This window comes from Epinephelus fuscoguttatus, linkage group LG15 (genome assembly GCF_011397635.1).
Source record: "Epinephelus fuscoguttatus linkage group LG15, E.fuscoguttatus.final_Chr_v1".
In the NCBI taxonomy this organism is placed as follows: domain Eukaryota; kingdom Metazoa; phylum Chordata; class Actinopteri; order Perciformes; family Serranidae; genus Epinephelus; species Epinephelus fuscoguttatus.
This window is the reverse complement of record NC_064766.1, coordinates 42,289,179-42,311,953: the sequence shown is the minus strand read 5'-3', so window position 1 is coordinate 42,311,953 and position 22,775 is coordinate 42,289,179. Positions and strand designations below refer to the sequence as shown.

The 22,775-nt window shown below is 43.0% G+C and overlaps 2 protein-coding genes across 2 annotated transcripts; both read left to right on the top strand.

Annotated features, from left to right (window-relative positions):
* Positions 1-408: 408 nt before the first annotated feature.
* adhfe1 (alcohol dehydrogenase iron containing 1) lies at positions 409-16,299 on the top strand. Its single transcript, XM_049599334.1, has 14 exons — positions 409-545; positions 3,095-3,132; positions 3,396-3,445; positions 4,944-4,997; positions 5,505-5,659; positions 8,000-8,196; positions 9,559-9,636; positions 9,798-9,903; positions 10,506-10,658; positions 11,166-11,264; positions 13,588-13,666; positions 14,477-14,573; positions 15,221-15,378; positions 15,963-16,299. The coding sequence occupies exons 1-14, from the start codon at positions 493-495 to the stop codon at positions 16,044-16,046; spliced, it is 1,401 nt and encodes a 466-aa protein (XP_049455291.1). The 5' UTR covers positions 409-492; the 3' UTR covers positions 16,047-16,299.
* Positions 16,300-17,560: 1,261 nt separating this feature from the next.
* Positions 17,561-22,544, top strand: si:dkey-97a13.12 (jouberin). The gene is made up of 5 exons (XM_049599355.1): positions 17,561-17,685; positions 17,796-17,839; positions 18,747-18,914; positions 18,990-19,081; positions 20,872-22,544. Exons 1-5 carry the CDS (start codon positions 17,619-17,621, stop codon positions 21,086-21,088), a joined length of 588 nt encoding a protein of 195 aa, XP_049455312.1. The 5' UTR covers positions 17,561-17,618; the 3' UTR covers positions 21,089-22,544.
* Positions 22,545-22,775: the final 231 nt, after the last annotated feature.

Here is a 22,775-nt window from a genome sequence, read left to right as displayed (position 1 = left end):
GCCTAGCAGCTAGCAGAGATTTGCTCTGCTCATATTTCAGCCAGGATAAATCACACACAGTGTGTGGAGGCTTTATTGTCTTCACAATTTATTGTTTCTTATCTGTGAAATTAAAGTAAATCAAAGCTTTGTTTCCACTGAGGGAAATGGTTTCAGCTCACAGAGACAGACAGGAGGTCTGCGTGTCCCACTTTATCAGGTTGATCCTGTTTCCAGAGAATAAGTCTGTGTGTATGATTTTTGATTAATGATGAGAATTCTGTCCTTTTAAACCCCTCATCAATATTTTTTAATAAAAATCATTCATCCATTAACCACAACCTTAAAATCTAATTAAAATCCCTTAGTGACATTTTAATATGAGACACATGACTTTTATTCTGAAATGCGGAGGCGGAAGTACTGAGTCGTGTCCTGTCGTTAACTTGACGTCACAGTATTTTGATTTCGGTGAGCAGCTCGTGCGGATCATTTCACATCGACTCTACAGAGATGGCGGGACGGGACCGGGTCGTTCACCTGCTCAGACAGCTCGAGCGCGCGGCGTAAGTTTGACGCACACACCTGACACCTGAGATTCAAACCTGAGGTCACCTGAAAACACACGTAAACAACCCGCGGTGACGTAACAGCCTGCAGAAGCTCCCATGTGTTCTTTTTCTGTGTGGAGGGGAGAAGGTGGCGCCAGACTCCGTTCAGAAATCTGCTGTTTTAAAATGTCTTCAGGTTAAAGCTCCGGTTCCGCTCGGATCAGAGTTCAGATCAGGTCAGTTTCTACATCAGGTCCGAGTCTCTGATGATTCGGCTCAAAGTCTGGCTCTCTGTAAAACTTCATTTCTGCTTTTAAACAGGTCTTTACAAAGTCTCCTAGTCTCCTGACCTGAACATGTGTCAGGTCTCTACAAAGTTTCCTAGTCTCCTGACCTGAACATGTGTCAGGTCTCTATAAAGTCTCCTAGTCTCCTGACCTGAACATGTGTCAGGTCTCTACAAAGTTTCCTAGTCTCCTGACCTGAACATGTGTCAGGTCTCTACAAAGTCTCCTAGTCTCCTGACCTGAACATGTGTCAGGTCTCTACAAAGTCTCCTAGTCTCCTGACCTGAACATGTGTCAGGTCTCTGCCTCAGTAACAGCAGACAGGACCTGATCAGTGTCGGCTGAGCTGAAACCAGGCTGTGAATTTATTTGTATCAGACGTCACAGAGACTTTGATCAGAGACTCAGTGACCTCTGCGTGACCTCTTCGTGACCTCTGCGTGACCTCTGCGTGACCTCCTTTAGTGTTGGATGGTGACTTAACATGAAAATCTGTGAGATAATTAACTTTAAGTTATCACTTGATATTAAAACAGTTTCTGACCGTGTCAGTGAATCTAGTCCAGATCAGACTGACCCAGACAGAACCTGGTCCTGGAGGAGGAGCCTGATAGCTGCAGCCGCTGCGGTCATGTTTTGGGGTTGTTCGTCTGTCCGTCCCATCCTTGTGAACAAGATGTCTCAGGAACGCCTTCAGGGCATTTCAACGATGAAGTGATTAGAATTTGGTGGTCATAGGTCAAAGGTCACTGTGACCTTGTCTTTCTCGTTCTCATGAACATGATACCTTGAGAGCTTTTCTTCAAATTTGGCACAAACGTCCACTTGGACTGAAGAATGAGCTGATTAGAATTTGCTGGTCGAAAATCAAAAGTCACTTTGACCTTTGACAGTTTCATCGGTCTCATTCTCATTAAGGCAGTATCCCCTGAAGGAGTTTCCTCGAATTTGGCACAAACATTTACTTGGACTCAACAATGAACTGATTGGTTTTCACTGGTCAAAGGTCAAAGGTGTGCTCTGAGCATGCTCTGTGTGACCAGTCACTGTGACCTTACATTTGTCTTGTTCTAATGACCACGATATATCAAAAACACCTAAAGGTAATTTTATCAAATTTGGCACAAACATCCACCTGGACTGAAGAATAAACTGATTAGAATTTGGCAGTCAAAGATCAAAGGTCAGTGTGACCTCACAGAACATGTTTTTGTCCATAACTGAAGAATTCATTCACTAATTCTGACCAAACTTGACACAAATGTCTAACAGGATAAAATAATGAAGGTCAAAAGGTCAAAGGTCAGCTTGACTGTGACATCATCATGTTTTGATGGTGATTCTAGTTGCTGTTCAGTTTTGCTCATTGTAAAATTGGTTTTAAATTTCATTCTAAGTGATGTTAAGAAACTCTTAAAAAGTCTAAATCTAACTGGCATTAAAGGGATAGTGCACCCAAAACTGAAAATTCAGCCATTATCTACTCACCCATATGCCGAGGGAGGCTCAGGTGAAGTTTTAGAGTCCTCACATCACTTGCAGAGATCCAAGGGGAGAGGAGGTAGCAACACAACTCCACCTAATGGAGGCTGACGGCGCCCCAGATTCAAACGTCCAAAAACACATCATTGAAACCACAAAATATCTCCATACTGCTCGTCCGTAGTGATCCAAGTGTCCTGAAGCCCCGACATAAAAAGTTGTTTGGAAAAACCTCATTTGAACTCTGTTTTTAGCCTCACTGTAGCCGTCTTTTTATGTCGGGGCTTCAGGACACTTGGATCACTACGGACGAGCAGTATGGAGATATTTTGTGGTTTCAATGATGTGTTTTTGGACGTTTGAATCTGGGGCGCTGTCAGCCTCCATTAGGTGGAGTTGTGTTGCTACCTCCTCTCCCCTTGGATCTCTGCAAGTGATGTGAGGACTCTAAAACTTCACCTGAGCCTCCCTCGGCATATGGGTGAGTAGATAATGGCTGAATTTACATTTTTGGGTGCACTATCCCTTTAAGGTGAAGGCGGCTGCCTCAGGTGTGTCTTTAGTTTTTCATCTTGTGTTTAACATCAAAGATTAAATTGAAACCATCTGTGTAGAACAACAACCATCAGACGCTGAGCAGAGACGATGGTTGTCAGAGTTTATTCACTGACAGAATGTCGTCAGTTTGAGGATGAAGTTTTAAAGGTTCCCTTCATTCAGAGACGACGTACTGACGGTGGGTTAGAACGATGAACTGTGCAGAGGTTTGACTGGAGTTCTGCTCTGTGTGAACAGGTGCAGATGTCCTGCTCACTCCAACACCTTCCACCAAGGTAACACACACACACACACACACACACGGTGGGTTTATCAATAAGTAACTTCTGCTGATCGACCAGTGTTATTGATTGACTGACTGAAAACCTTTACTCAGGACAACACAGAGGCAGTTTTGTTTCTCTAAACTGATATTGATCACCACATGTTTCAATCATCAAAACCCAGATTCTGATTGATCTGGATCAGTAACTGATATCTTCTATCCGTCCATCAATAATCTGCTGGTTATATAATTATTGTTATTATTCTCCTGCAGGTGCCGGAGCTGCGACCTGCACTGTCCGTAAGACTGACTATGCCTTCGAGGTAACTCAACAAATGGTTCATAGAAACTCGTTGGCAGCAGTGAAGTCACAGCACAGATCAAACATTCAGCTCATTAATATTTCATATATATTTTATTTGTCAGTGTCTCAGATGTCAGAACGATGGAGTCGTCTGGTGTCTGAAGGTTTTCTGAGAATTTAGTGAAAAATAAAAATAATGTAAACTTTAAATGGAATCAATATTTTAAACTTTATTATATTTCAAACATTCCGGCTTCATGACGGAGTTAAACAGTCTACTGTAGAACTTCTGTTAAAAGGTCCCAATTAAAGGCCTGGTCTCTGATGTGAGCCTGGTGTGACCACACACTCTGACAAATAAAGCTCTTTCAGTCCAGCACCTTTGGAACCAGCAGTAAGCCTTCAGACATGGTACCTAGACCCTCGGTGTGTTCAGACAGTCCTCTTAAATGTGGGCGGGGTTGTTGTCACTCACTGCTCCGTCCAGCACTCGCTGTATTTCCTCATCAGCGGTGACACAGATGGAAGTCTGCACCTGGTTTATCGTCCACAGAACGAGGCTGCACGCCCACATTTTCACAACAAAATAGAACAGGCTGCAGTGAGAGTCTCTCTCCATGGGATATTTCAAAATAGCAGCTTTGTGCATTTAGTCCTTCTCAGGCAAGCTCAGGGGTTTAGTGTTGCTGTAGCCCACAGGAAGTGAGGATTAGAATATATGACCTTCACATAATCCGCTCCAAATGAATCTATATTTTTAAAGTCATTACTAAAAGTGTGTGTCATATAAAAACTAAAGTGATGGTCAAAGTTGTCACAGTGAAATTTAAGGTGTGCTGATGGATTCACGTCATCAGCTCATGCATTGAGTAACATTACAAGTTAACGTTCCACCTTAAAAGTTGCCGGCAGTCGGCCCAGTGAATCAAGTTATTTTTTCTCTTTCATTTTATAGTTGTAGTTTACTGATGTATGAACAGAGGTTACATAAAACCAGAGTGAGCGTCCTCTACTGACCAATCAGACTGCAGGGTTTCTAGCTCCACCTTTTAGTACCAGATCTGTGTGCTAGGTACCCCAACAGAGGGGGGACCAAACATGGGGACACTAAGGAACGCTGCTGTTGGGACCATCCACAACTTTCACTGTGGAGACAAACAGCAAAGCCACCGTAAAGTAAAATAAAGACATTTCCATCACAGAACATTAAAACGTCTCCTCTGAACAGATGTTTGAAATGTGGCCTAACAGTTCACTGAGTCAGTGAGCGCCGCACTCAGAGAAGAAGTTTCTTTGTGTTTCACCTCATTAACATTTTTTCCTTTTAAGATGAACCAGTTAGTTTCCAGTTAACAGGTGTGCTGCTACCAAAATCAAGATGAACCGACTGGTTGAGACCCAGTGATCAGTGTTACATCGTAGTTTTTAACTCGCGGAATTAAAACTTAAAAAATGTTTGTGATGTATTTACCCTGGTCCTCGGATCAGATCAGTGACGTGCTGTGTGTTTCTGTCAGATGGCGAGTTCCAACATCAGATATGGAGACGGAGTCAGCAGGGAGATCGGCATGGTAACCAAACATCATCATCATCATCATGTCGTACACAATTTTGTCTGAAATCATTGAATGTGAAGTGTCACAGGTCGGTCTGTCAGAAATCAAACCTCTTAAACTGTCCTGTTGATCATGTCTTCCTCTGCAGAGCTCAGCTGACGACCATTTCTCAATCAGTAGGCCGTCTTTCTATGATCGACCTTTTTCCGTTTGTTTCTCATTTTAACATGATTGTTTCCTTCCTGTGGCGAGCAGCAGGAGCCGGTGTGTGTCAGGTAAGACAGAATTAAAGGGACAAAATCTCTGGGTTGATTCTGCAGTTACACATGTTGAGCTGATCAGACATCCTGATCGCAGGGTCACCAGTTTGTGAGGTCGCTGTGACACTGTGATCTGAGCGAGCAGTTAATCAAGGACAGGAAGTGTGTGTTGATAAAATAAAGTCTGTTAAACGCACTTTGTTAAACACTTCTCCGTCTGTTCGTTAGATATGAATAAAGTTTTTCTTCGGTTCTCTTGCAGGACCTGCAGAACCTCGGAGCTCGGAACGTCTGTCTGATGACAGACAAGAACTTGTCCCGTCTCCCACCGGTGAAGGCCGTCCTGGAGTCTCTGGCCAAGAACGGAGTCAATTACAAAGTGTACGACAACGTGCGGGTGGAGCCCACCGACACCAGGTGAGACACCTGCTGCTCTCTGATTGGCTGTCAGGTGTAGAGACAGTAACAAAAAATTTGCTGATGAGGGCAGTCCATGTACTCTCTACAGCAGGGGGCAAACTTTTTTCACAGAGGGCCACATACAGACAAATATCCGTAGGGCTGGGCCACTGACCTGAGCTGAGCTGTGAAGCCTGTCGTGTCTTAAAGTTAGAAAGTTGGTCAAATATGCTTTAAGAAAAAACCAGCCTACATCACAGCTTCACATGAATGGATTTCATTATTTCTTCAACACAGGGCTGACAGCTCATTCTCAGAGCAGCAGCCTCAGATTAGTCCTCAGTCAGGACGGTGAGAGGGAACAGTCAGTGGGATGGTGCAGTTCAAGCTTGTTATGGAAGTTAATGGGCTTCAGAACACACCAAGTAACGTCTGTTAGAAAATGTTAGCGACTCTAATGGACTCAACTGGGCTCATTAACTGGGAGCACATTATTCTTAGTCAGTTCCTCTGGTGAGTATCAGCGGCGCTGACAGTCCAGCTGCGGCGGCTGATCTGACGCCACTCGTGCCAAAAATGCGGACAAATCTGAATCTGCCTCACAGTAGGGAAAGTTGCAGCCGGCTGATTTTGCGCAGTGTGTGCGCAGCGATGTTTACTCCTTCGTGTGTTAAGAAGAAACACGCGTAGACAAGAGAGTCAGTGTCACTGTATGCAGAAGCCACATCGTGACAGAAGTGATGCAACACATTATTGATACTTGTGGCACGTGTGTACCTGCACACCAGCTGATTAACACATGAATACTGTGTAATATATTTTTAACTCACCTCAAATGGAAACAGCATTCTATGGACTGAAGGGTGGCTGGCAGGTCACGTGTAAACTTGGTGGTTGAGAAGCAAAGGACATCACGAAGATGGCTGTCGGCCATTTTGGTTCTCAGTCTGCTTTTGTTCGGCGTTAACAGAGGAAGTGTTTGCTCACGTATGTTGAGCCGAACAGACTCATTCTGTCTGTGTGGCGTCTCATCAGAGGAAACATTTCCTTTTCCAAGCTCCTGTAGAAGTCAGAGAGAGAGGAGGACTTAGTTTTTAAAGTAAAAATCAACAGTAATGGACTCCCAGGTTTCCATGTAGAGACAACAAAGGGTTAATTTTTATCAGGACACTTTAGAGTGTATCTGACTCTTTGCTATTTAATCCGGTGATCCTACATTATGAGGCCTTACACCTGTTTCCATACTGTTGTTGTGAGGACTCACTGGTCCTACAATTCTTCTTCTTCACTGATTTCAGAGTTTAGACGTGGTTTCTGAGACAAAGTTTGAATTCTGATTAGATTGACGTCGGAGTTATGGTCCCACGTGTAGTTTTGACAGTCACTAAAATGTTTGCATGAAACGTTTGAAATGACTTTTTATTTAAAGTCCTAAATGTCCTGAGCTGCAGCCGAAAGCTGCTTTTTACATGTTGTTTTTTATTTCTGAAGTGTTTAAATGCTGCTGTGGCTTCATGCAGGTTTATGAGGATAATAAGCAGCCGTGCAGACTGGCCTCTGACAGGACAACATTAGCTTTTTATGTAGTTTATGTATGGAGTTTTGCTTTATGTTAAGTCACATTTATCTGCAGTTCTTTTTGGATCTGAAAAGTTTCCTAGTTATTTATTATCGTGCACGACCATTACAGAGAAGCAGTCGTTAGATTTCAGGCGTCCTCCAACAACACTCATTAATTACGTCTAAAATATGAAAACACAAATTAAGTCTAAGACATAAAATAGTGCAGAAATATAAAATATATTTGTGGATGGCAAAATAAATAAATGGTAATGTAAACAGGAATGCATGAAATGTAAATATATGTGTGATGTAAAATAAAAATATATAACTGTACAACGATGTAAACAGGAAGTAACACAGTGAGTAAACGTTTATAAAAGTAAGGTGACATTATGAAGTCTTATTTGTTGTGTTGTTGAAATTTTTAACTGAAAACTGAGATTATTTCAGTTTGTTAAATTAAACAGAATCAGATCCCTGACATTTAGAAAATAATATTATAACTATTATAAAATCTTATTCAAAAATATTTGTTTCACAAAAAATAGAAGTAAAAGAACATAAAAAAGACTTTTTAACGACACAACAAATAAAATATATTAGAAAAAATAAAAGAAGAGTGGACAGACAGTCGTCACAGTGGACGAGGTCAAAGGTGAAATTCAGTAAAAGTTTTGTTGTGAATTTGGTGTGGACATTTTTTACAGTGTAACTTTAATCAGTTAATATTTACACTGTAAAAACAACGGTGTCGTCCTCTGTCTGTCTGTCTGTCTGTCTGTCTGTCTGTTACAGTTTTAAAGACGCCATCTCGTTTGCTAAAAACGGTTCCTTCGACGTGTTCGTGGCGGTGGGCGGTGGCTCTGTGATTGACACCTGTAAGGCAGCCAATCTGTACGCGTGTCACCCCGATGCCGACTTCCTGGACTTTGTCAACGCTCCGATCGGCAAAGGGAAGCCGATCACCGGAGCTCTGAAGCCACTCATCGCAGGTAACAGCTGATCAGATTCTGAAAATGAATTAAAAAAACATTTGATTATTGATAAGGAAACAAAAACACCAACATAACTACAACTACTTTTATCTTTATTTCAAATACAATTTATACATTTAATGTTTCAAATATTTATCAGATTTAAAACTAACCATTTATTAAAATTTAATTAAACATTAATAAAATTATTCAGTTGTTTTATATTCTTCATTTTTCCTCAGACCTTCCTGAATAAATATTCCATCAGATTATTTTTTTAAAGCCTCTCTAACTTAAATTATTTAATTAATATATTGATAAAACCACTTCTGTCTTTCTAGCCAAACTTTGAAGAAAAGAAAGCCCTTAATACCTTTTTATATTTATGTTTAACTTGATTACATATTATTATTATTTAGTTCATATAAGATACATACAACATCTGGTGTCTGTGAGATGACTAATACTGAATAATATTAACAACAATGCAGATTATTACTTTTTTTGATTAAGTAGATTTTTACATGGAAATCTGTTATTTCTCTGTCCTGTCCTCGTCATGAACATTTTGAGGGGTTTTGGGTTAATTTTCACTTTCTGCCTTTGATTCTTATTTTTTGCATCAGTTAAATTAAATATATTTATGTAAATTAATAAAACTATTTTTGTCCCTCCTGCTGAATATTAAAAAATATGATGCAATAAATATGTCGACCTGCAGCTTGTGTCTGTGAGTTGTGAAATAATAAATAATAACATCAATACAAATGGTTAAATTTTTTAGATAGACTTGATTTTCAAATGTATTATTTCAGATTAATTTCTTCCAGTCTGGTCAAATATAAACATTTATCAAATTAATCTTTAAAAGTCATTTTCACTTCCAACTTTAATCATTTTTATTAGTTTAGTTCAGTTTAATAAAGTAAATTATTTTCTTTTCTTCCTGCTGAACAAAAAAAAATTGCATAAATGTTCATGAATGTGAGGATTTCAGTCTCATCTCTGAACTTAACCAAATTTAATTGTTCATTTTTATTGAGTTTGTTTTTGTTCATTTATGATTTATTAAATTAATTTTGCCCTGTTGTTTGTTTATAGGTCACATTACGTCTTCCATTGATCCAAAAATCCAAACTGCAGTGAATGAAAACATGGATTAAACTAAAGTTCATTAATGATCAGACGTGAGACTGAAGAACAAACGATTCTTCACAGTGTTTCGCTGCAGATCCTTCAGACGGTCTGAAACTAGAACCCGCTGATGTTTTCTTGTCTTATCTGGCAGCGTGGGTTCAAGGCTCCTCACACAGCGAAGATGTCAGAGGTGAAGAGTCTCCTCGTTAATGTGTTTTCTCTGATCTGTACTTTGTCCCTCAGTTCCTACGACCGCCGGCACCGGCAGTGAGACCACCGGCGTCGCCATCTTTGACTTCGAGCCTCTCAAAGCTAAAACAGGTGAAAGTGACATTTTTGATTTCAGCATGAAAACTTTGCTGTTTGAAGACGTTTGTGATATTTAAAGTCTCTGTGCTCCAAAAACTCCCAGTTCATTAAATGAAGTCTGAACGGTGACATCACAGCATCAGTCTGAGCTGTGATTGGTTGTTTGTGTTCAGGTATCGCCAGCAGAGCCATCAGACCCACACTGGGCATTGTGGACCCGATGCACACACTGAGCATGCCCGAGAGAGTCGCCGCCAACAGCGGCTTCGACGTGCTCTGGTCTGTCCGTCCAGCATGACGTTATTTTTATTATTTTTATTTGTTTTGATTATTTAATGTTCAGATCATTTTACTGTCAACAAGCAGAGGCTGATTCTGTCGACGTTCAAAGGTTCTCAAACTATCTGAAGTTTTTATTCTCTGGTTTGAACGTGGGCTCGTGGACTCGCTATGGAGCAGCCGTGACCTTTGACCGTGCAGAGTGTTTTCAGATCAGAGCAACATTTCACCTACAGACAGTATCAGAGCGTCTCAGTGATGTGTTCACAGTGTGTTAATGATTTCATGAGACTCATGAGACACAAGGACAGTTTAAATCTTTATTTGAACTTTTGTCTTTTTAAATTTCATCTTCAGTCAGTTAATTAGAAGATTGTTTTTATCATGTCATTTATTATTTTTACTTAATTTCTATTTGCTTAAGTTGTTGTATGTGTGTTGTTTTTATTTTTTACAGTATTTTTGAGAATATGGGGCTTGAACAAAGATGTGGGTATTTCAGGCTGGTAGTTGCTCGTTGTTTTTGTGGTGGTGATGTAATGAGTTGTTACCAGATAAGTCACAAAATAATCCCGATAATAATCTGTGTTTTATTCCCTCAGTCATGCTCTGGAGTCGTACACTGCGCTGCCCTACAACCAGAGGAGCCCCTGCCCCCCCAACCCCATCAACCGCCCCGCCTACCAGGGCAGCAACCCCATCAGTGATGTCTGGTCGCGCCACGCCCTCAACGTGGTCGCTAAGTACATGAAACGGTGAGTAAAGTTTAACTGGAGGTGAATGTGAATTGTGGAGAACCACAGATGACCCGAACATGATCCCTGAGGAACTCCAGTGCTGATCCAGAGCTGCTGCCCTCCTCATGTAAACAACCATCACTCTGAGGTTTAAGGCTTTATCCTGTTTTTGTTTGTTTGTTTGAGTTTTAACCGTCTGAGCGTGTTAGGAGGGTTCAATGTTTTTACAGACTGTAGGTCATGAAATAAATTCTTACCAGCATCTTGATTAATTTAGAAAGAGTTTAAATACTCAAAAGTTACAGAGATTGATTAACTTAACTTTATTAAGGTTTGGTCTGAAATGTTGTTAAAACTAACTTAAAATGTTAAATTTAATTTAAATAAAACAAACTTAATTTATTAAAACAGTTATGTTTAAATAAAGATTTAAGTGACACTTCGTGGTAAATATTAAAATTGTAAAGCAGAAAACCTCAGGAGCAGGATGTCTGACTGATCGATTGGTTGGTTGGTTGTTTACAGAGCGGTGCGAGACCCTGAGGATCTGGAGGCTCGGTCCAGCATGCACCTGGCCAGTGTGTTTGCTGGCATCGGTTTCGGAAACGCCGGAGTCCATCTGTGGTGAGAAACAAAACCATGAAACGCCAACTTTTTGTTATTTTGTCATTTTTAAAGGGGCAATATGCGAAATCGTTTCACTGCTAGGTTTGCTGTTGTGCACTGCCTGTAGACCAAAACAAAGTGTGTCATGAGCCACTCCTCCCTCTACCTCTGCACTCCAACACCCCCCCACTCACCTCGTCTGTGCAGCCGAGCACCGCAGCACCTCCACGGACTATCACATCCAGACGGTCCCGGTGTTTCCTCCGCAGGCTCCACTTCACTCAGCTGCCCGATAAACCCGCTGCTTCTTCCCACTTTAACCTGAATAACAAACCAGGGCTCGGTGCTCCGGTTGGATCCAAACGGAGGCTAACTGGCTGTGCTGGCAGCTGAGTGAAGTGGAGCCTGAGGAGGAAGCACCGGTTAGCCCCGCTTTCACTGTAGGCAGATTCACTTGCTACAGGGGCGAGGAAATAAAACCTGAACAGCCAACTTAGTTTAGCAGTTAGCAATGTCTTTCACTCACTCTCGGTCTCTGCTGTGTTTAGCTATTTCCCTGCTTTCCTGTTAGCGTTAGCACTTACTCAGCTGCCACGGTAACGCTCCAACTGAGCCGGGAGCCGGGCTCATGCTTCTCCGCCAGGCTCAGTGAGTTGGAGCCGAGAAGCGTGGGGACGTTAGCATTAGCTGGCTGCTATGCTAACGTTCCGGGAGCCTGCTTCTCGGCTCTGGCGAGCTCTGACGAGCTCTGGCGTGGGGACATTAGCCTGCACTAGTCGGCTGCTATGCTAACATTCCAACTCTTCACGGGCTCCAGGCTCCCGGAGAAGAGAGGAATGTTAGCGTTAGCTCCCACAGTTAGCACTAGAGCTGCTACGGCTACTGGAGTAGCTTGCAGCTGTGGAGCGCTTCTACCAGCTCCTCTAGTCACTGAGCCTCGCCTCCATCTCAGCAAATATATTACATTTATTACAGGGACCATCATCATTGAAGTAGGCAGGGGAATAGCTAAACACAGCCGCCAGGCTGCCCGCCGGGCTACATTTTACAATGCTAATTGCAAATGTTAGCTGGGCTGCCGGGCTACTCACCTAACACAACAGAAACTCCTGACCCATTGCTGGGACCGAGCCGCTAATAACTCAAGCTCCGGACATTAACCCATGCTACGATTGTAACTTTAAATTCAATTGAACCGACATAGCGACATGTGCCTAACGTTACTGTAACACTAATTAAAACAGACATTTGACTTTATGTTGTACCTGTCCAGGAGAAGAAGAGCTAGCTCCGAGTCAGATTGTAGCCCCTTTAGCTCTCACAGTGCTCTCCACCTTGGAAATGCAAGGCCAATGTTAATCCGAGTTCTGTCCCTTTCTTTATCCGACAACTTCTTCGCCAACAACCGTTGTTTAGGTAATGTCAGATCCTGGTCGTCTTCAGGTGGACGTTCCGCTCTCTGCCATTTCATTTCGAAAATATCCGCCGCCACTGCTCACTGGCTGTAGCCTTTTATAGGGAGGGAGGGTCAAGGGCTCCGACAGGCGATTCACATGAACGTACATGAACGCGCAGCTGGACCGGATTGTAAACAAGGGGCTGGAGATCAACACACAGAGGGTGTGTGAGGTCATGCTATACTCCAGATGAAATTACACCTCTAGTTCTTCACATAGCAATTTTTTAATTCCTTCAATCTAGAAATGATGAATTTCGCTTATTGCTCCTTTTAAGGGTGTTTACCTTTTTTAAAAAATCCTCAACTGTGGTGATAGTACATTAATAAAACCCTTAAATATAATAATCCTTTTTTTTGTCGATTAATTGTTCCCAAATTTGGAGTGAACCCATTTAATTTGCATATTATTTGGTTCATGGTTTAGGGGATTTTTTTTTTTTTTTTTTTTTTTAAAAAGATATTTTTTGGGCATTTCTAGCCTTTATTTGATAGGACAGACAAGTGTGAAGGGGGGAGAGAGAGGGAGTGACATGCAGCAAAGGGCCACAGGCTGGAGTCGAACCCAGGCCGCTGCGGCAACAGCCTTGTACATGGGGCGCCTGCTCTACCACTAAGCCACCGACGCCCCGGTTTAGGGGATTTTTAAACGGTTAAAAAAAAACAACAACTTAAAAGTCCCTAACCTGTGCAGATGATCTATTCAAGAATACTTAAACGCATCATGAACCATGAATTTTTTTATTAGTTAACTCCTTAACCCCGACAGGGACACCTAAATTACATCATTTTTAATTGGTAAATTCATTTAAAAACAATTAAGGGATACATTTTAGCACTGAAGGCTGAATAGAAATGTTTTGTTGTGTTGTTTTCTCTCTGCAGTCATGGCATGTCGTATCCAATCGCTGGTAGCGTGAAGACTCATTCAGCGAAGGGTTACAATGTGGAGCACCCTCTGGTGGTGAGTGATGGAACTACACTGAGCTGCCTGAATGTTACATCATAACAGTCCCACACTTGTGGTTCTCAGATATCAGTCAAAATCTGGCTTAGGAAGTCACTGAAATCAAAAATGTTTACATTCAAAAAAATGTTTTAATGAGTCCCACAATCATATTTTCTTAAAACTCCTGTTAACATGAGATCATTGCTCCTTAGCGTTAGTGGACAAACAGAATCAGAAATAAGAAATGAGGCTCAGGTGTAGAAAATTAATGAAAGACAAAAACAGAAAATATTCTCAGTCCATTGACTGTTTGTTTTTGGTTTCAAGAAAATGAGACGATACCATGAAAAGTTAAACCTGAACTGTTAAACCGGAAAACCACAGAGGACCCGAACAGGTTCCCTGAGGAACTCCACTTAGGACTTCATAAAACCAGAGCTGCTGTTCTTCCTGTTTACAAAATAAATAAATGAGTTTGACTCATTTCTGGACAAATTTAGTTTTAAGTCGGTGTGTTCATATGACAGTTTTTATCAAACATCATGAAAAACATAAAATATTAAAAGAATTATATTATAAAACATTAAAGATGAAGAGTTTCAGAAAAAAAAGAAAACTGCAGGTTTTATTTAATGATTATTATTAATATATTAAAATGTTTGTTTGCAGAGATTTGCTGGTATGAAGTTTATAAAATCCACCTCATTAGCTTTGAAAATTTAAAACCAAACAGGTCGGTAATCAACAGTGACACACTGTGTGCGTGTGTGTGTGTGTGTGTGTGTGTGTGTGTGTGTGTGTGTGTGTGTGTGTGTGTGTCCACAGCCTCATGGTCTCTCAGTTGTCCTCACATCTCCGGCCGTCTTCAACTTCACAGCCCCAATGTGTCCAGAGCGCCACCTGGAGGCTGCAGAGATCCTTGGTACCTGTTCACCTGTTCACCTGACAGTCTTGGATCATTCAATATAAAACAGCACAGTATGATACAGTTTATAGTAAATGACACGACACAAGCAGAGCTCCACCTGTAGCCATAGCAACCGGCACAGCAGCGTCGGGGCTCCAGCGTGGTGGCGTCCAGCCTTATGGACGCTAACCTTCATCTTAACACGTCGTTCTCACACAGATGCTCTTAGATAGTGAAATCTGGCTCAGATGGATTTAACCTGAATCAGTACTTTGTTGTTCAGATGTGATTCGGTCAGTGTGCGGAGTTCGTTTATCGGCAACCAAAAAACAAACTGATCAGAAACACTCGAATCAACAACCTGTGATAAACTGAACCGACAGAAACCATCTGAGGGAAACATTTAATTTACTTGGAACATGTTCAGAGGTTTATGACCAGCCAGCCACCAGAGGGCGCTCAGATGTTTGAGCTTCACCTTCAGGGAGCTGACACGTCGGCCATCTTTATTATTCAAATATACAGTGTATGGGGAGCGTTCAGTGACATTCAGTATTCCTCACACCACCCACATGTTGACAGACCCTCTGTGTTGTGTTCAGGTGCAGTAACAGACTGTGTGTTGCGTTCAGGTGCAGTAACAGACTCTGTGTTGCGTTCAGGTGCAGACATTCGGCAGGTGAAGAGAGAGGATGCGGGCGCTGTTCTGGCCGACACGCTGCGTCAGTTCCTGTTTGACCTGCAGGTGGAGGACGGACTGGGAGCTGTGGGATACAGTAAAGACGACATCCCAGCGCTGGTGAAAGGAACCATCCCTCAGGTGTGTCACTTCACTGACCCTCAGAAGAGTGGGAAAGTTTCAAGTCATGTGTAAAAGTTTCAGATGATCAAACCGGTCGTTTGTGTTAGTTCAGTTTTCATCGTCACACTTCCTGTGTTCATTTAATGTTTTAGAATATTCACATGAAAATGTTGAAACAGAGAAGCTGTTTGTTTATGACTCAACTGATAATGATGATTTTTGACGGCGGAGCAGTTTCCAAACATTTATTTTTTATCAGTATGTATTGGGGGGGGGGTTAGACATGTCTGTGGGCGGTGTCCCCCGCAGTTAATACTTTAACTACAGCCCTGACTGTTTGTATCAACACACGTCACCATGACAGGGAATTTCTTTGCTTATTTATTTTTGTTTGCTTATTGATTATTTACCTTAATTGAATAGTTAAGGCCACTTTAAGACATTCAAAGTAAATGATGTGCACATTTTAAGGGCTTTTAAAGGAGTAAGGATAAAAGAAAATCCCTGAACCTTAAAAACATTTTAAATCTTTCATGATTTGTAAAATATTTCACTTTCATGTTTTTTTTTTTTTAAGGGATCTTGTTGTTGTTGTGTTTCAGGAGCGAGTGACCAAACTGTCTCCCAGAGAGCACACTGAGGAGGACCTGAGCGAGCTGTTCGCAGCATCCATGAAGCTCTACTGAACTCACACTGATAACTTAATGTCTCTGTGAGGACCGAGTGCGCTGAGAGCACAATTTAACTCAACACTCTGTTTATCACTGTGTGACGCGTGAACTGATCTCAGGTCTGTTCTGTGTTGAGCTGCAGTTCGTCTAACAGCCACTAGATGTAGCTGTTCTTCAGCGTGTTCAGATCAGTGTCATTTTCTCAATAATCAGATACTGATTTTATATTTACACACAAATCTAAAATAAAACAAACATTTACACGTCAGTCTCGACTTCTGATTATTCAGATCCAGAATCAGAACATCTGAAATTAATGTCACCTGAAAATGTGTGTGTGTGTATGTGTGTGTGCGTGTGTGCGTGCATGCGCGCGCGTGTGTGTGTCCTCTTATTGTCTTAATCCAGTTTAATCTGATCCAGGAACAGTTGTTATATAAACCTGATCTGAGTGTGTTTAACTGGTTTAACCCTGAGATCAGCACATGAGCTAAACACAGACTGACCCTGAACGCAGCACAGAGCACACAGTCTCTCTCTCACACACACACACACACACACACACACCTGACCTCACCTGTGACAAACTCCTTCATCAGTTTATTTCAGTTTCAGTTTTTACCCATTAATAAATGTAATCACCTCCAACACATCAATACAGAATGTTTACAGACCAAAGCTGAGACGCTTCGAATGAACGATCAATAATCATTTATTTACGTGTTGATCACACTGACTGAGTTCTGTTTAATGACAGAGTTCCTCAGGATTTACTGAGACTGAATCCAGTTACTGTAACAAATCCAACACAACCTGAGCAGGTAGAGGACAGCGTACCTGAGCAGGTAGAGGACAGAGTACCTGAGCAGGTAGAGGACAGAGTACCTGAGCAGGTAGAGGACAGCGTACCTGAGCAGGTAGAGGACAGAGTACCTGAGCAGGTAGAGGACAGAGTACCTGAGCAGGTAGAGGACAGAGTACCTGAGCAGGTAGAGGACAGCGTACCTGAGCAGGTAGAGGACAGAGTACCTGAGCAGGTAGAGGACAGAGTACCTGAGCAGGTAGAGGACAGAGTACCTGAGCAGGTAGAGGACAGAGTACCTGAGCAGGTAGAGGAGGTAGAGGACAGCATACCTGAGCAGGTAGAGGACAGCGTACCTGAGCAGGTAGAGGACAGAGTACCTGAGCAGGTAGAGGACAGAGTACCTGAGCAGGTAGAGGAGGTAGAGGACAGCGTACCTGAGCAGGTAGAGGACAGAGTACCTGAGCAGGTAGAGGACAGAGTACCTGAGCAGGTAGAGGACAGAGTACCTGAGCAGGTAGAGGACAGAGTACCTGAGCAGGTAGAGGACTTGTGTCTCAGTGTAAAATTCAATCGCTGGAAAATTCAGAACAATTCTGTTGGTTGATGCACGAACATGAAGGGTACAAGTAAATTCACTAAATCCTGTCAGCCAATAGGAAGTCCTGAACCACTGATGTCCTCAGTGTGTGTGTGTGTGTGTGTGTGTGTTACAGAGACACACACTCATCAGGATTAGTGCAGCAGGTATTTAAGCTCAGTGTGTGTCAGTGTGTGAGAGCAGCATGCAGCAGATCTACAGACAGAGCGACCAGCAGCTTGAAGTTTATACCACCGTCTTCTCCCCACAAGGTGAGTCCATCCTCACTCAGGTGATGACACACCTGTAGTCCTCACTCTGTCACTGTGGACGTATTGATGAGGTGACCGGTGTCTGTCCTGTGTGCGTGTGTGTGTGTCAGTCTGCAGGTCGCGGACGAGGACGAGACATGTGGAGGCAGAGAAGGTAAAGTGAGGTCAAAGGTCACTGTTTATTTTTTATCACTAAGTGACTGAAAACAATGAAACATCCATCCCTTAAAGTTCCCTTAAATAACCCTTAGCATCTTTGTAATGTCTTCATCTGCAGCAGTGTGTTTGTTTCCAGAGATCCTTCATTAAAAAAATCTAAACACCTTAAAAGTCCTTAATTTAAAAAGCCCTTAAAGAGCACATGAAGTTGATTTTAAGGGCTTCATGACTTTTCCCTTAAATTACAGATGAATGTGAAATATTTGAAAAATAAATCACTGACGAGTTCAGGTGTTTTTAAAGTTAAAGGATTTTTAAAATTCTTTCTGTGGTCTGTTTTCATTTTGAATGTCTTAGTGCTGGTTTTGAATCTCTGTGTAATTTTATGTTTTGAGTCTCTCAGTGGTGGTTTTGGTTCAGGTCCTCCAGGGGTCACGGCACTTGAGCCCTGTCAGTCGTCCAGTCTGACTGAAATGAGTCTGATGATTCGTCACCTGTGATTGGTTGATAAATAAGGATGATGTCACTCTGAAGAAGGAAGAGAAAAATAAAGATTCAGAAACATCTGACAACACAGCTGATCAGTGTCGATTCACCTGAACGGACCGGCGTGTGTGCGTGTGTGTGTTCATTAGTGTTACATCACCGTGACCTCTGACCTCTGTTATTTACAGCCTGCTGAGCAGCAGCTATTTAAGGCAGATTAAAGGCGACACACTGATCAACGGTTAACATGTGCACCTAAACACACACACACACACACACACACACACACACACACACACACACCTTTAATGAACCAGTCAGCAGCAGTGTCCTGTGATGCAGGTGATGCAGGTGATGCAGGTGGGCGGGGCTCAGTGTGCTGGCAGAGGTGAACAGGTGTGCACTGTGGTTGGCAGGTGGTGGTGGCAGTGACGCAGCACCGCTCCTGCTGGCAGAGGGAGCTGGACCTGAACCAGGGAGACCTGATCCTGGTTCTGTTTAAGGAGGACGAGACCTGGTGGTTCGGACGGCTGACCAATGGAAGCGAGGGTTTCTTCCCTGCAGCCTGCGTGCAGCCGCTCCAGGTAACATCTGTCCACTGGTTCTGCACTGACTCAGCAGCTGATTGGCTCTGATATAACACCGTCTTTGTGCTGCAGGGCGGAGTTTCATCCAGAGCCACGCCCACACTGCTGAGGAGGGGGTCAGTGCCAGTCGTGATGACAGCAGGCGCCCCCTGTGGCTGCACGAGGTAACTCCGCCCACCTGCATGACAACATTAAAGGGAAATTTCGGTTTATTTCAACCTGTCTCCTATCGTCCTAAAATTGTTTAAAGCGACTAGTGACATAAAAATAATAGTTAGCATGTTAGCCGTTAGCCTAGATACAGCCAGGGCGCATAGTAGCGTCAGACCTGTTAAAACGTAAGTGAACGGGCAACCTTCAAGTGCAAAGTTAGTCCACTAAACAAGCTTTTTCTCCACAAAGACCGCCTCATATCGTTAGGATAAATGTCAGAGAACATATAGAAAACCACATGTAAACGTGTTGTCCTACCTTACCGGTGTGCTGCCATGTTTGTTTACCATCTAGCTCTGCTTTCCAAAGCGCGGCCGAAATATATCTGGCGAGAACAAGCAGTGATCTCATAGCGTGCCTGAACAAGCAGCAACAGCTGGAAGGCAGAACCGGACAGTAGCCTGAAAAGTTCATTCATTTATTTTATGAAAGATTTATAGAATAATGGCTGACTTTTTGCCAGACGTCGACTTTATGGAGGAGGAATTTGATTTTGCAGAGTTTGATGGCCGCCCTTATTTATTTGAGCCAGAATGCACTGACGAAGAGCTTCGTGAAATTGAAGAACGGACGAGGAGAGAGAGAGGCGCAACAGGTAGAGGACGAGAGAGGAGGAATGGCTGCTGCAAGGCTGCGTAGCTCTGGAGATTGGTGGTGTACCTGTGAATGCTGTGCCCCAGTGCCCACAGAAGAGGAATGCCTCTGTTGCAAGGAATGGGACCAGTTGCAGCCTTATTTTCAAGGTCTGGATGTGACCGAGGACGAGACACCTCCACCTGGAGTAGTATCCAGCTGGGCTTCATCTAGAGCTCGCCAGATATATTTCGGCCGCGCTTTGGAAAGCAGAGCTAGATGGTAAACAAACATGGCAGCACACCGGTAAGGTAAGACAACATGTTTACATGTGGTTTTCTATATGTTCTCTGACATTTATCCTAACGATATGAGGCGGTCTTTGTGGAAAAAAAGCTTGTTTAGTGGACTAACTTTGCACTTGAAGGTTGCCCGTTCACTTACGTTTTAACAGGTCTGACGCTACTATGCGCCCCGGCTGTATCTAGGCTAACGGCTAACATGCTAACTATTATTTTTATGTCACTAGTCACTTGAAACAAATTTAGGACGATAGGAGACAGGTTGAAATAAACCGAAATTTCCCTTTAACAGAACTGGAAGTTCTTCTTCTGCTGTTTGTGTTTGGAGTCGTTATCACTGACGGTTTTCAGTCGCTGTGTCGTTTGTTTCGTACTTCGGGCTCCTGGCAGCTTTTGACTGTTAAACTGACAAAATAAAAAAACAAACTCGTAGCTGAGTTTGAGCTGAATTAAAATAAACAGTGGAGCGGCTCATCATCGTCACTGCTGAGAAATGTTTCATTAATAATTATACAGCGTTCTTTGATCAGTGTGACGTCACTGAAAACAGTTCTGGAAACAGAAGCTTTAATGTTCAAGACGACAGGTTTTTTTTTATTGGTTCAGTTTCAAGTTGTTTTTAACAGATTTCTGCTTCTTGCAGATTTTTCTTTGTTCACTGCGTCATGTTTTAACTGTTCCAATATTCTTCAACACATCCTGACAAATTCTGCGCTGAACTTTAAAGTTATTTATATTTTACATTATTGTAGAGGACTGTTGGGATGTTCACACTCGTCATTCTTCAGTTGTATGATCAGCTGATTTCACTTCCTGTCTGTGGATCACGTCCGAGCTCAAATGGATTTATTGTGTTCTTCCTGCAGTGGTCGCAGCACTCCCAAGCTGCTGAGGAAAAGCAGCATCCGCCGGCCGCTGGGACTCGACGGGCCCTCAGCGGCGGGGGGGTCGGCAGCTTCTCCTCGCGGCTCCCCCAGCCTCCTCCACCGCGTCCTGGCTAAGTCCAGGAGGAAGAGCTGCCCCCAACTCCCCCACCCTCCCCTGGACACCGGCTCCGTCAATGTCGCCTTCCAGCCGGACTAAACTGAACACTGACGTGAGGAGTCACAGCTCTCTGACACCTGGACACATTCAGATCGTCATGGAAACAGCTGATAGTGACCGGCGGCTGATACGGATCAGGAAGCTGCAGACAGGATCGCTCTCATGCTCCTGCTGTTTCAGTCACTGACAGTCTCACGTAGTTGGCTCGCAGCTTCCACTCGGTCGTTTCCTTTGAAACAACAGTAATTCTATTTTTGTCAAATTCTTCTCGCACATACAAAGTGCTCGGATGTATAACGAGACCTGGATACAGTGCAGGAACAACCCGCCCCCCTCTCCCTCTGATTGGCTCACACGCGTTGCCTTTGTTGGTTGGATTGGTCAGAGTAAGAATGTCAGGGTGAGCCAATCAGAAGCAGAGTAAGCCGGACCGTTCCTTCCCTATCCTGGGATCTGCAAAGTCTCATTGGAGGCGGGGCCACGTTCTTATCGTTGTCGCTCGGTGTATAAAAACACCTGGACACATGATCCAACATGGCTTCTGTTCATCCCAATGACACCGCTCACCTGGCGCTGAAACGTTTGTAGCTTCCAGGTTTACCTCTGTGGTGTGTGGCCCACTGAACATGTGCAGTAGTGTCTCTCCTGCTGGCCCCGCCCACCAGTTCCTGCTCAGGTTAGACTTTACATCGTGATGACGTTGCAGATTTTTTTAAAAATTTCTCGGCTTGAGGAAATAAAATATAAACCCTCCCTGTATCAAAACTTCGTCCTGCCCACAGTTCAGACGTCTCTTTATGACGGAGGGTTATGGGGCAAATGATTTTTAGGCTGCAGGGATTTTTTCACCGTAACACAGCGAGTGGCCGCAGTGAGGCTGAGCGGCGTTCCTGAAGGCCTGCGGCTTACCGCAACATGAAACCAAAACAGCAAAAATAGTTCGACCTCCTGAGGTAAAATTTCGTGGATCTTCCACGTCATGGGGCCCAAAGAGCAGCCGGACCACAGAATTCCTCCGGTCGAGTGGCTAACTTCCTGTTTAGCACTCCGCAAAGTTGAATGATAAAATAATGTCGTGTTGCAGCGCTTCCAGACGTTCCCGGTGTTCCTGGACTGAATAGATTTTCGGTGCCATGACATCATCATGACAGCAGGAAGTTGTAACTCCACCGTTCGGCCATTTTGTCAAACTGGCTTCAAAGCGTGCAGCTGTTCCTGGGTAAACACCGCCCACGTCAAGTGGACTGATGTCAGGTCACATCCAAGTGACTCGTGACTCGTCAGGTCAGAGGACTCGACCTGACGACATGAGGAAGCTGCGGTCTGTGTTCTCTCTGATCAGAACAGGCTGAATGTTATAAACCCTGCGTGAAGGGTCGACGGCGTCTCGCAGCAGTGAAACGTCTGATGAGGTCATTAATTGATTCTCAACAGGAAATGAAACGTATTGAGTTGCTGGTTTTTACTGCACAACTGTTTAAATAAAGTGTTCAGTTTTAACCCTGAGTCGTCCTCACTGGTGTTTATTTTATTTATTTATTTATTTTCACACCTTTAAAAAAAAATAAATAAATGAATATTTCAAACAATAAATAAATAATAGAAATAAAATATAATGAAATAAATATAAAATAAATAAAGCAATAAATTAGGATCAATATTCAGAGTTCATGTGCAAACATTCAATAAATTCAGATGTTTGTTCTTGTTTAAAATCCAGTGTCTT

Coding starts and splice junctions, on each gene's coding strand:
- adhfe1 (XM_049599334.1), top strand. CDS start 493: ATGGCGGGACGGGACCGGGTCGTTCACCTGCTCAGACAGCTCGAGCGC. Junction 3,133..3,395: donor CTCCAACACCTTCCACCAAG/GTAACACACACA, acceptor ATTCTCCTGCAG/GTGCCGGAGCTGCGACCTGC. Junction 14,574..15,220: donor GGAGGCTGCAGAGATCCTTG/GTACCTGTTCAC, acceptor TGTTGCGTTCAG/GTGCAGACATTCGGCAGGTG.
- si:dkey-97a13.12 (XM_049599355.1), top strand. CDS start 17,619: ATGCAGCAGATCTACAGACAGAGCGACCAGCAGCTTGAAGTTTATACC. Junction 17,840..18,746: donor GACATGTGGAGGCAGAGAAG/GTAAAGTGAGGT, acceptor TGTGGTTGGCAG/GTGGTGGTGGCAGTGACGCA. Junction 18,915..18,989: donor CCTGCGTGCAGCCGCTCCAG/GTAACATCTGTC, acceptor TTTGTGCTGCAG/GGCGGAGTTTCATCCAGAGC.